The 12,591-nt window shown below is 49.4% G+C and overlaps 2 protein-coding genes across 8 annotated transcripts in view; both read right to left on the bottom strand.

Moving 5' to 3' along the window:
- Window positions 1–12,591, bottom strand: part of LOC146176904 (echinoderm microtubule-associated protein-like 2) — a 202,612-nt gene that overhangs the window by 108,979 nt on the left and 81,042 nt on the right. The window lies entirely within an intron of this gene.
- On the bottom strand, window positions 1,382–4,008 carry LOC146176906 (uncharacterized). Its single transcript, XM_084583010.1, has 3 exons — window positions 3,585–4,008; window positions 3,184–3,414; window positions 1,382–2,283 (listed from the first exon to the last, which is right to left on the bottom strand). Exons 1-3 carry the CDS (start codon window positions 3,859–3,861, stop codon window positions 1,883–1,885), a joined length of 909 nt encoding a protein of 302 aa, XP_084439136.1. The 5' UTR covers window positions 3,862–4,008; the 3' UTR covers window positions 1,382–1,882.

Genomic DNA, 12,591 nt, shown 5'->3' with positions numbered 1-12,591 from the left:
CCAATAGCAAGGGCATCTTTGTTTCACAAGAAGCCACTGGACGCCGACAACAGTTCCTTCACTTCGTTGTTGGCAAATCAGCATCAGACATTTGTATAACTTTAGAAATTATAGCTCGACGTAGGTTAACCAGCTTGCAAACAAGTGTTCACATCACGCAATACTATTCTGAATGCTATTGATAAAGATGTTGTCATATATTGTCTGTGTTGAGAGTGGTTTGTTGCTGTTAGCCATGTCGAGATGTGTCTCTTAACCTAAATAAAGGCTAGAAAGAGGCCAATAGCAAGTACTTTTTTTTTTTTTTCACGAGCAGCCACTGGACGCCGACGACAGTTCCTTCACTTCGTTGTTGGCAAACCAGCATCAGACATTTGTATAACATTAGAAATTATAGCTCAACGTAGGTTAACCAGCTTGCAAACAAGTGTTCACATCACGCAATACTATTGTGAATGCTATTGATAAAGATGTCATATATTGTCTGTGTTGAGAGTGGCTTGTTACTGTTAGCCGTGTCGAGATGTGTCCCTTAACCTTAAATGAAAGCTAGAAACAGGCCAATAGGAAAGGCATCTTTGTTTCACAAGCAGCCACTGGACGTCGACAACAGTTCCTTCACTTTGTTGTTGGTGAACCAAGCATCAGACATTTGTATAACTTTAGAAATTATAGCTCGACGTGGGGTAACCAGCTTGCAAACAAATGTTCAAATCACGCAGTAATATTGTGAGTGCTATTGATAAAGATGTCATATATTGTCTGTATTGAGAGTGGCTTGTTGCTTGTAGCAGTGTTGAGGTGTGCTGCTTACCCTTGAACTAGGCTAGAAAAAGACTGACCGCATTGGCACTTTCCTGTTGCAGGCAATCACAGGGCCTCAGCTACAATTCCTGGATGTTGTCGCCAGCTGGCCAGGCTCAGCTCATGACAGTCGCATCTTTGATAACAGTCGTGCTAGAATCCTGTGCGAAGATGGTGTTGTGCCAGGAATCTTGTTGGGAGATTCTGGCTATGCCTGTCGCCACTATCTTATGACTCCATTCAAGGACCCTAAAAATAGTGGAGAGCGAAGGTAAGCTGTAACTGGAATAGAACGTTCTGAACATTTAATGTTATATTGACAACTGCAGTACATCTGGCACCATATTTTTTTTTCTAGATTCAACACCTCACAGAAAAGGATTCGCAACAGTGTAGAAAGGGTGTTCGGCATTTGGAAAAGGCGCTTTCCGTGCCTTGATATGAAACTGCAGATAAAGATGACCACTTCGGTGCTGGTGATCACAGCGTGTGCTGCTCTGCACAACCTGAGCCTGCGCCTACAAGATCCAATCCCTCCCAGCATCCAGCCTTCCCCCATTACACTAGCCCCTCCTGCTCTGCTTCCTGCTGGAGCAACAGTGGGGACAGCTGCACAGCCACAGCCTCAGGACACTCAAAATGGGTTCAGAGTCCGTAACCGAATTGTTAATCAGCACTTTTCGTCACAATCATGATCATTTCAAGTTTATGCCACTAATCACACAGGGCTAAAGGTGTGGAGTAGCCTTATATATACCATAACCCTTCCAATACAACAGGAGGTAGAGGATGGTAAATAGGTTTTCAGTACTGTCCATCTAGCATGAGAAAACCTTGCAGGTAGCTTGGATTTGACTGATCCCACATGAATAGTATTGATGAAAAATCTCCACCACAGACCTCTGGAAACATCAGGCTTTAGTGTATGATGTATATTATAGCACGTTTCTCATGCTCGCTGTGTCCTGAAGTGAGAGATTGAACAAATACGTATGGTTTGTTGTCAGCATTACTGCTGCTGCCACAATTTATTTGCACTCAAATCAAATACTTCAAAACTGACTTTTTTCTGCATTTATTATGCTTTCCTCTGCATCAACTGCATTTGAATTTTCAATAAACTAGCCTTTGCTTTGGCATTCAATAACTTTTGTTCATTGAGTGCTTTTTTTTCTTTTCGTTCTGCCCGCATCATGCGCATTCGGAGGAGATGCTCTCTGCGCCTCTGATTTTTTTCATCAGTGACAGCTTGTAAACGAGCCTCCAGCTCTTCTTCGAGTGCTGTCCGACGCCGGCTAGCTTTACCATGAGGGGCTCCATTCTGAACATTGCTGCCAGCATTTTGTCGTAACCCTGGCGCCGGAGCGGGAGGTTGCGGAGACTGGGGCCGTGGTGGTGGTAAAAATCCATCTGCTTGATCCTCACTGCTGAGGCAAATGTCTGTATCTCCCTCATATATATCTGGGAGTTCGTCTGCATCTGTAAAACATTGGAAGCATTTTGCATTATTTCTCTTCGCCATTGAGAGTGCATAATAAGCATGATGCAATCAGCAGTCTAGGGATATCAAACATAAAAACATCCCACGAGGTATAATATGCTATGAGAGAATATTTGCTGTGCAACAACCTAAATTTTTTTTCCCTTTTACTTCCTTTTGCCTATCGTGTGTAACGCATTTTCCCATATGCTAGTGCCCTTATTCTTGTCAGTGAAAATGTTATGTGCAGGATTTTGATGTATTCATTTATTTCCTCTTACGTCCTCACATTAGTGCTGCGCTTGTTCATCGCATCTTTTTGCTCGATGCTCCCCCCCCCCCCCCCCCCCCCCCCCCATGTAATGGGCCATCGGGCCTTTAGGGTAAATAAATAAAAAAAAAATTGCCCGGACAACATTGTCATTTAATGCTTTTAAATACGGCTCCAAATAAGTGTTTCAATAGCCCCGCCTTTCATATGGCGATCTCTCATTCAGGTAACAGCCTTACCACACGATATAAACATAAATATTAATACTGTTAAGTCAGCCTGTAATGCGTTTTTAATTTCTCACGTTTCGTCACAGACGACTAGACGCTCTAGCTCTTACGCGGGATTATACTGCTTCCTGTTTATTCTAAATGTTCATTCACATTATTTCTAAACCTAGCGGTCCAACTATGAAATTCAATTTAGCATTTATAACAACGATATTTGCGAAGACATCTACACAGGGAACCATGCAAGCGATTACAAACCGGTCGTGGACCTTCGCGGTATACTTGCCGCGGCGAAACATGCATAGTATCAAGCTTTCATTTTTTTAGCCAGACATTCATACCTCCTGCAAAACATTGCAAAGCACCCATTATGCGCAGTGCGCTAGCAAACCCCTTACCTTCGTTTTCGTGCAATGCAGCGATTGGTGCAGTCTGCATCGGCGCCAAGAGCCGCGCCACTGCTGCTGTGCATTCGTCGGCGTATGTTCCGCCGTTGGCACTGTCGCTTGCGTCGTGTCGTGCGCGGTCGCTGTCGAAGGGATTCGGTATGCGCACAGACATGTGCGATGCCACAGCGCCAACCCTTTCAAGTTCTTCTGTCAGCGTTGACTGAACCGCTGAGCCACCGCCTGAAAACGCAATAGCAAATTTTATTGATGTGGGCAATACTCACAACTGCACTCGACAGTAATTCGGCTCAGCGAATGCTCAGTTATGAAATCTTTGCAGCACACGTGGAACGCCACAGTGAAGCAAGTTTACTGTCGCGGTGCTGGCATGCGATGAAAAGGCAGCTTACCTGTACGGAACAACTCCTTGGTGTCAGTCGCCTTGCACCTGCGCCACTTTTCCTTCAAGTTTTCCCAGCACTTTCGTAGCTGCTGGCTGTTACGAGGTCGCACGCCGTGCCGACTATTGAAACGTAGCGCGATCTCCTCCCACACCTTCTTCTTGTGATTTACAGACACCGCGTCCGTGCGTTTGTTTTCAACAACATCTTTCATTTCGGTCACCAAACCAATGAGTACACTCCGCTCCTCCTCCGTAAAATTGATTTTTTTCCTCTCTGATGTCATTGTAAAAAAACAAAAACAAGAAAGCGACGAAATCAGCTAGTTTGAGAGGAAAAAAAAAAGAAAGCTCCAAATACCAAACACGTGTTAACTGCGACGGAAAACGAAGAACAGAAATGACAAAATACACCAACAAAAAAAACGGCAACAAGTGTGGCCAGACTGAAAATTGGAATTCGTTAAAAATAGCGCCTGTGCATCTACATTTTGCGTTCAGCTTGCGTGAATGCAGCAATGAAAACATATTAATGTTTTGCGGCCACTGGAAGCTGTTTATTGTGAAAAAAAACTTGCATTTTAACGTGGAAATCATTTGTAGCCTCGTTACCATGCTCGTTTTGCCCCCCGATAAGTGGAACTTTCATAAGGCTTTCTTTTCCTGCATTTAGGCAGGTTTTCGAAACACACCTAAACTTTTCCTTAATCTTATACTTGTGGCACACTTTTGAAAGTAGCACTTTTGGCGTAAGTATAAGTTCCGTTTGTGAATACCACGCGATGGTAAGCAATTTTGCGGGACTCTCTACGGGCCATATCTCCAACATGCAAGGTGGCGAAGCTGCTCCACTATCGTACAGAAAGCGGATAAATTAACTCGTGAAGAGAGACCGCGGCTCCGAGTTAAAGACGAACCTTATCTGCCGCTCTGTCTCGAAACAGGTCCAGGTGAAACGGATTTCCGCAACTGGGAAGACGTGTACGAGAATAAAAGGCAGAAATCGAGCCAAGCCAGCGCGCCGCTACCTGCCGCCTTTCCTTTTTAAGCCTCCACACGCAAGGCAAACACAACACAGAGAAGAAGGCGTAACGGCGGCGCCCCACCACGCGTGGTGACCCTCAACCTACGCGGCGGCCCTTCCTCCGGGAGACCACGCGCGAGCGCGTGCGTCGCATAGCGCTCGGCAGCGACGACGACCTACCCGACCTTGGCACCAAAACAAAAACCGAAACCACAGTCACTCCCCCCCACCTCATCTTTTGCCCTTGTGAGCGGCCCAGGGAAAAAGACTACAAAGCGCTGTTGCGCATGCGCACATTGGCCATACGACGAACGCGACTCTGCACACGCCACTTTCGTTTATGAAGTGTCGTCTGCTGCGTTTATGAAGTCTCGTCTGCTGCGAGCAGTGTAGCACAGAGGGGGGCTTTCAGCGCACAGCGCGTTCAAGCGAGCAGACGACGCTTTCGCGTACCTGTCGCAAAAGACTCAAGGACAGGAAACGGAAGTTCCTTGTCGCGGCGGCCGCTGCTGCTGAACAGCCAGCGGCGTCGGCCTATTCTTCAACTCAACCATTGTGCAGACGGGAAGACCCTGAGCTCGCGGACACACCGCACTCCGGCAGTGTCGTTTAATTGCGCGCCAGTTGCGAAAGTGCGCTCACAAGCACGGAAAAGTGCATGCCGGCAAATTTCAGCATGATGAATGAATGGATTGGACGATATAATACAGCAGTCACAGGAGACGCGACGATGCACAGACCTCCGCCCACGGTATGCTGAGAGCGGTGTGATGCTGGGATGGGAGTGCGAAATACAACTACATCTCTACGGTATATAGTCAGATATATGACTATCTGGTACTCCCCTGATCGGGCTGGGACAGGTAGGTCACCGCCGCTTGCGGCGGGGGCTAGCCTGTCACTGATTTTTATCTGTTGTAGGCCGTCATTGCACCCGCCACCGTTTCGGTGGTGGACGACGGCTGTTGTTGCGGCGCGCGTCTTTCTTTCCCTCTTCCTTTTTTTTTCTTATCTATATTCTCTTCTATCTGCACGAGGCAGAAGAGGTGGCTCAGCTACAGAGCTAGTAGCAGGCCCGTGCATTTTCTTTTCCTTCTTCCGACAGCCACAACAACAACCAGGCTGCTTGCGCTATAGTCTACTATACCCTGAGAAACAAAGGCGCCTCTAATTAAGACGTGTCCGTATATGGAGAGTTTCGCATATGCGACCACGTGTCCGTTCAAAATATTAGAAGCCGCGTACTTACGTGCAACCGTTCAAAATCCAGACGGGTTTTTTTTTTCAAACTTCAAATTTGCAACGCATTAACCGCGAAGGACTTTCGAAACGCGCGTGAACAACAAGCGGCTCGGAATAGCGGCCGACTTTGGCGACATGAGCGTCCAGAAGCGTCATGCGGAGGTCATCTCCTCCGCAGGATATTGCGACACTATGAAAAATGCCGCAAAATTCCAGTCGAATCGAGCTGAGGTGCACACAGGCGCTCTTAATTACTTCCAATTCCCCATCGGCATCCTACCTTGACGCCGGGCACAGACTGACTAATTAAGTAGCTATCATATACCTGACACCCACGAGTGGAGGCTCGAAAAGCTTATTTTCGAATTAACAACGAGTCTCAGAGTTTCACCGGCGACAGAAGGGAACGATTTCAAGCACCATAACCTTCGCCTTTCTTGCGAGAAACACAATGCCAGAGTGTTACGCGCTGGCCTTCCAAGGTCACGCTGCAGGGAAACGAAACCAGGAGCGAGCGTTCGGGAACTGCTCGATAACAACGAGCTATATGGCAGCCAAATCAGACTCCACGATCTGCGCTAACATAGGACCCAAACTATATACGTAATCTCGAATAACGATTTTTACGGCGATGGCTGCAGCTCTTACGACCAACGTATACGTGTATGGTCCGTAGGCTAGGCCCCCGGACCGCGCACGTCTGGTACGACACACACTTGTTTCTTCGAGAGCTCGAACTGATGGCCTATAGATCATAAGACTACGACTTAATTACCTCGCGACCACAGGAATACAATGGCGGGCCAGGCAGTTCCAATCTCACCGCTCGTTAGGCGCATGCGTGTAGGAGCTGTATGCTCCCAGCGTTACTGCTTGCGAAGTGACCACGTACCAATAGGCGGAAGTGATGACATCATCGAGTTCTACGCCATGACAGATGTGTATGAACTATACAAGCGAAGGAGGAGTGGCATACGTACGTCTCGTAAATGCGGAAGTGTAATATGACTTGGAGGTTATCCCTGACGTAAAGCTGAAGAGAGAGAGAGAGAGAGAGAGAAAAAGGAAACAAGCGATTTCCAGGAAGATCGGGTCGCCAATCTCATTTTCTTTGTTTGACCCAACAGTTCTAGGCAGCAGACTAATAAGCCGGCCAATCAACACAAAGACCTGTAAAGACGAGGGCGCGCAACACGGCCAGTATATACGCGAATATAATGAGCATCTAATTGCTCCCAGAAGTGGACGTATATCATGAACTCATTCGGCCCGACTAACGCGTCAAACAAAACATATTCGCGACAACCATACGCGACGAAAAAGTAGCGACACCACCACCTGTGTCCCACGTGGGCGGCTCTATGGAAGGGCGTAACATACGGGAAAAGCGAGCAACGATGTTTCAATGCGGACGCGAGGGAGGGGGAAAGGGCAAAAAAAAAAAAAAAAAACAAATCGGGCCGACGACATCCCAAGCGCCAATAACCACTTTCGCCGCCGTCCCCTGTAGCTGCATCGGTCTAGCTGCCCACTCGAGCGCGGAGAGACGAGCAAGAGAGAAAAAGCGTCCGCGGATGAACGCGCATACCGGAACAGGAAGTCGATTGTTATCGCTAAGCAGCCTTCGTTATAACGGGCTGCCCGATGCACTTCCTCCGTGGCACATGCACCGGTGCGGAAGACGATAAGGGCCGAGGGAAGCGGTAACGAACGGAATATTATTAGCGCCCTGTGCCGACGAGAAACAATAGCAGAGCCCCCTTTCTATATGTTCGTGTTCTTCAGCATGTTTGAGGTGTATACACACCGTGCATCTCGGACCCTGACCGAAGGCAGGAGAAAGTACTTAAGCTACGATTCAGGCTCTTTTTTCTTTTTTTCACAAGTATTCTTGATCGAGAAGGAAGTTGCGGGGGTAAAGTGAAAAGAGTCCTGCAAATGCAATGCCGTCGAAAACGTTTAACCTCGTTCGCCAAAACTCTCCAATGTATACCGTTTTCCAAACAAAACCGGCGAAGATTATATATATAGCTCAGTTGGTAAGAGCACCGGACGCGATATTCGGAGGAGGTCGTGGGTTCGGTTCACGTTATTTTTCCTTCTACATTGTATTCAGGCGAAAGCCTTTAATGGCTCATACTGTCGTGGACAAAATGTGTTCCGCTTTTGCGGCGGCTCTGATTGGCCGAGGCGGGATGACGTCATAGAGGTCTCGACCAATCACAGAGCACTACCGCAGTATGCGCGAATGCGTGCCTTATATGGCGATATGGAAATCAATGATAAACTACTAATTAATGGATAATTATGTAATTCATTAACTAATCATTGACTAATTAATAAATACTTACTTATTGGTGCCACTTACGTAGCATAATGCGGCACTCAGGCTTTCGCTAATTTTATTATGGTACTAATTCAGGTGAGCAGCAAGAATGAAATAAAATAATCCTCCACGCATTCCTTGGCCTCGCCAACTGTTGCTATGCGTGTATATACACATGGCCTCCAGGAATCTCGACAAAGTTCGCGCTTGCATTAATTCGAAGCCCACAACTATATACGATACGTATACGAGTCATGGCCCCCACATTTGTTGCTCTAACACGCAGTGCTCCGATAATTATTATAATTATTACTAAACGTTCCAACCGAAGACTGACCCGATTTCATGACCGTCCGCCAAGTAATCAATCGCCCAAGACGGCGAAGATGGTTTCCCCTCGCTATACTTCGAAACAGCCAGCCGCTCACAACGGGATGTGCGGCACAGTATATGAAATAATACACCGTTATCATCCCAACACCGCTATCACCCCCCCCCCCCCCCCCCCCCCCCTCCGCACACAAGGAGCTGCAAGAAAGGGGGCGCGTATAACAAGAACTACAGCTCCTGAGAGCATAGTCTTTCTGGAGGACCGGATTGCCGGCCCCTCTCTACACACAACCATCTCTTTATCAGCAACGCCCTAAACATGATGCGGCCGTCCAAGAGCTATATATTTGATCTTATATAGTATGCCTCTCCGTCCAATTTCGGATTCGCCCAGCCGTGATCGCGCAGTTAGAGAGAGCCCAACCTGCGGCGAACATTGCCGCCAAAACGGACGCCTCTCGCGAACACGCAGTTTAGCGCGCGGATTCGTTTAAACGAGGAAGGCAGGAAGGGGGGATTGCACAGCGGTGAGCAGAGAAAGAGTTCCAGCAATAAAACAAAAGCGTCTTCGAAACGGTTCAACCGCGCTCCTGCCTGCGAAGAAACACGGAGCAGCCGCAACGGCCGCAATTACCGGCACGATGGAACGGGCCATTACGTCAACGGCACGGCGCAGAAGAGTGTTGTGCCGGTGGGGTTATCACACAGTAGCCCACCGTCAACAGGGTTGTGCCAAGGAGCTGGTAACGCAGCGCTCGTCACCCGTTTCGTGAACGAGGGCTGTCAGCTTCCTGGGCGGTAGCGATGAATCCGAGTCGGCGTTGGTGAGATGAAGAAAAGGCTTTATACACTATTTACATGTATTTACACAACAAGATCGGCTCTGGGGCCGAAAGCTAACATAGCCATACGCGACTGTTCTCGCGCAGCGACGGCCGGGGAGATTCCGCCGCGTCCGCACTGTCAGGGGCCGAACTGCTCCCGATGGACGCTCGTGACGAACTCACACTCGGAGTCTCGAACGGAAGCACTTGAGGCTCCGTTGCTGAGAACCGTTGACGCTCAAAATGGTCCAATCCGACGGCAGCACTTTCGCAGGGCCAATGGGAGAGCTTGCTGCGCTCTCGCTTCAAATATGCCGCGGGGCGAGAAGGGGTTCACCGTCAGGGCCACGGCGCGCCGTGCTGTCTGGACGTTCAGCGCATGTTAAAACACGTCGCTTCTGTCCCTTTGGTACGGCTCGCCTCCAGTGCATTGGTGCTTTGCAGAGAAGTATCCAAAGTTTGTGAAGGAGGCGTTCGCCGAAGAAGTTTGGCGTCCGGCTGAATTTCTAGGCGGCTTTGGCCAGGCACAACAGCACCCCCGCCATCAGACAATGCGCCGGGAAGACGAGCTGCTCGCATGTGGCTCGGATGCCAGGCGCGCTCGTTCGCCAGGTTCCTCCAAGCTCACGTACAGTGTCCGGGCGCCAGGTAGCCTCACGTTCCACTCGCCAGGTCAGGATCTCTGCCGACAGCCTTGTTGCCGGGGCACGCCGATCAACTTCGCCCGGGTCGCTCCGATGCCCTTGCCTCTCGCCACTGGTAACGGTAGACTGTTCTGCGGCTTGCGAAACCGACCAACAACAGGCAACACCCAACACAAGCAAGTACCCTCGGTCACCCGTCAAACACCAGACAGAGGCAAAATTTCAAATTGAATTAGCTAAATTGTTGTCCCCTTTTTGCTCCCACTACAACAAGAGACAAGTGTATAGGATGCAGTACACAAGGTTCAAACAACAATTTTGCGCATTAAGGATACATTAAATAGCAAAAAAAAGATTAATAATCAGTAATAGAAAAGAGTCTCCTTGAAATCACTTGGACCGTAGACCATGACTGAGGAAGCAAGGAGGTCCTTTAATTTTTCCCAGTCTGCCCGCGAACATAACAGTCCGTCGCGAAGCAAGAGAAGGTAAGCAACGCGGAGTCACTGCAGGAAGCGCGGCCTAGGGGCCGAACTGCTCCCGATGGACGCTCGTGACGAACTCACACTCGGAGTCTCGAACGGAAGCACTTGAGGCTCCGTTGCTGAGAACCGTTGACGCTCAAAATGGTCCAATCCGACGGCAGCACTTTCGCAGGGCCAATGGGAGAGCTTGCTGCGCTCTCGCTTCAAATATGCCGCGGGGCGAGAAGGGGTTCACCGTCAGGGCCACGGCGCGCCGTGCTGTCTGGACGTTCAGCGCATGTTAAAACACGTCGCTTCTGTCCCTTTGGTACGGCTCGCCTCCAGTGCATTGGTGCTTTGCAGAGAAGTATCCAAAGTTTGTGAAGGAGGCGTTCGCCGAAGAAGTTTGGCGTCCGGCTGAATTTCTAGGCGGCTTTGGCCAGGCACAACAAGAGCCACGGAGCGAGTCTGAGACTCACCGTTTTATCTGCAGATGAAAAAATGCTATTAAAAAGAAATATATATATATATATATATATATATATATATATATAAAAGCGTGAAAAATCAACGGCCAAGAAAGGTGCAACGTACGGCATCAATTTGTTTGAACGAAAAAAAAAAAAGAAAAAAGGAAAATAATGCCGGGTAGATGAGAGGAGGCCATTTCTTTCCAGGCAACGAAGATTGGCGCTCGGTGCGCAGACGATCAACAGGGCGCGACCAAAACCATCTAGCGGGCAAACTCGAAAACAACAGAGAGAAGCCGCGAGAGACTTACGTAACTGGCCATAACCACTCGTCGTTTCCTTCCAGGCGGAAAATAAATGCCCGACGCAACGAGCAAAACCGGAAACTGGATAACGAAATCATCACGTTGAGGGAACAAAAAGCATAAAAATATGCGAAAAAAAGTGTGCCCAGCCATTTTGGCGTCTTCCGCGTCTCGGCCGTCTTTCGACGACCCCGAGGTCGCCGGCGTCGCTCATTGCAGACGACGACGACGAACGGGAGGCGACAACAGAGAACTGCCGCAGAGTGCGAATAAAAGAACGGCGACAAAAATGAACCGACAGAGATAAAAAAAGAAAAAAGAAAGGGGCAGATGGCAAGGCCTCGGGGAAGGTCATGGCGCGCCCACGGCCGAGCGCACATTATAAAAGGCGAACCCACGCGCGGAATGATGGATAAAGGCAAAAAAAAAAAAAAAGAAAAAAAAAAAAAAGAATACCCCGCGCTCTGATAGAGGCACAGCACACGGTCCCGTAGGTCTCCAGGAAGAACCACATTGCGGGCGCAGCGTTTGGGGTATACGCCATTTCCGCCCCGGGAGCACATAAAAGGGAGCCGGGTCCACACACTCCACAAAAGGTGCCGCGCCGTCATGGCCACCGCGGTACATATACGTTCCAAGCGTATGCGCTTTCGGCCTCCCATTAGGCGCGCGGTGAACACGTGACACGCGCAGTACGCTCCGTAGTTCTTTCTGCTTTTGTGTGCGGACGCGGTGACACAATGGACGGCAAGCGGAACTGGCCGAGCCAATTCGCACTATCAAAGTCGTTTGCGACCCGACACGCGGTGTGCAATACGGACAGAGATGATGCAGCGTGCGTTCACAGTCTTGCCGGCGTAACGAGCGTTTTTATTCGCCCGTCAAACACACACCTGAACACCGGTACGAATGTAGTTTACCTCAGTTTCGCGAACAGCCCGAGTCTGGGAAATAAACACAGAGGGAGAGAGATAGAGAGAGGTGGAGTTGAGAGCAGCCTGAATTGCGGCTAGGACTGCGATGCGGCTTTCCAGAAGGCTTTCCTGACACAGTGATGAGCACAGCACTCTCCCAGAAAGAGCCGCAACTTTCTCTTTAGTGTGCAGCGCATGGAGCGCATGGAGGCGGTATACAGTTCAAAGTGTATGGATCAAAGCAACCCCTATACACATTCGGCACTTTTCTAAGCTGTTCAAAATAGAGCAGTGCACGGGCTCGGTCCGGCCCGAAAGCCCATATCAGAACCGGCCTGGCGGCCAGGCCCCTCGCATGCCCTCTTCTGACTCGAGCTCCGGCCGGGCCCGGGCCCAAGGTATATTTGTCTAGGACGGCCCGGGCCGTACACATTGTGAAAGCGCAAATATGCGTGCAGGTGATGTTGCGGCTAG

Source organism: Amblyomma maculatum, chromosome 10, assembly GCF_055883805.1.
Source record: "Amblyomma maculatum isolate TAMU_Amacu chromosome 10, ASM5588380v1, whole genome shotgun sequence".
In the NCBI taxonomy this organism is placed as follows: Eukaryota; Metazoa; Arthropoda; class Arachnida; order Ixodida; family Ixodidae; genus Amblyomma; species Amblyomma maculatum.
This window is presented reverse-complemented; position numbering and strand designations above follow the sequence as displayed.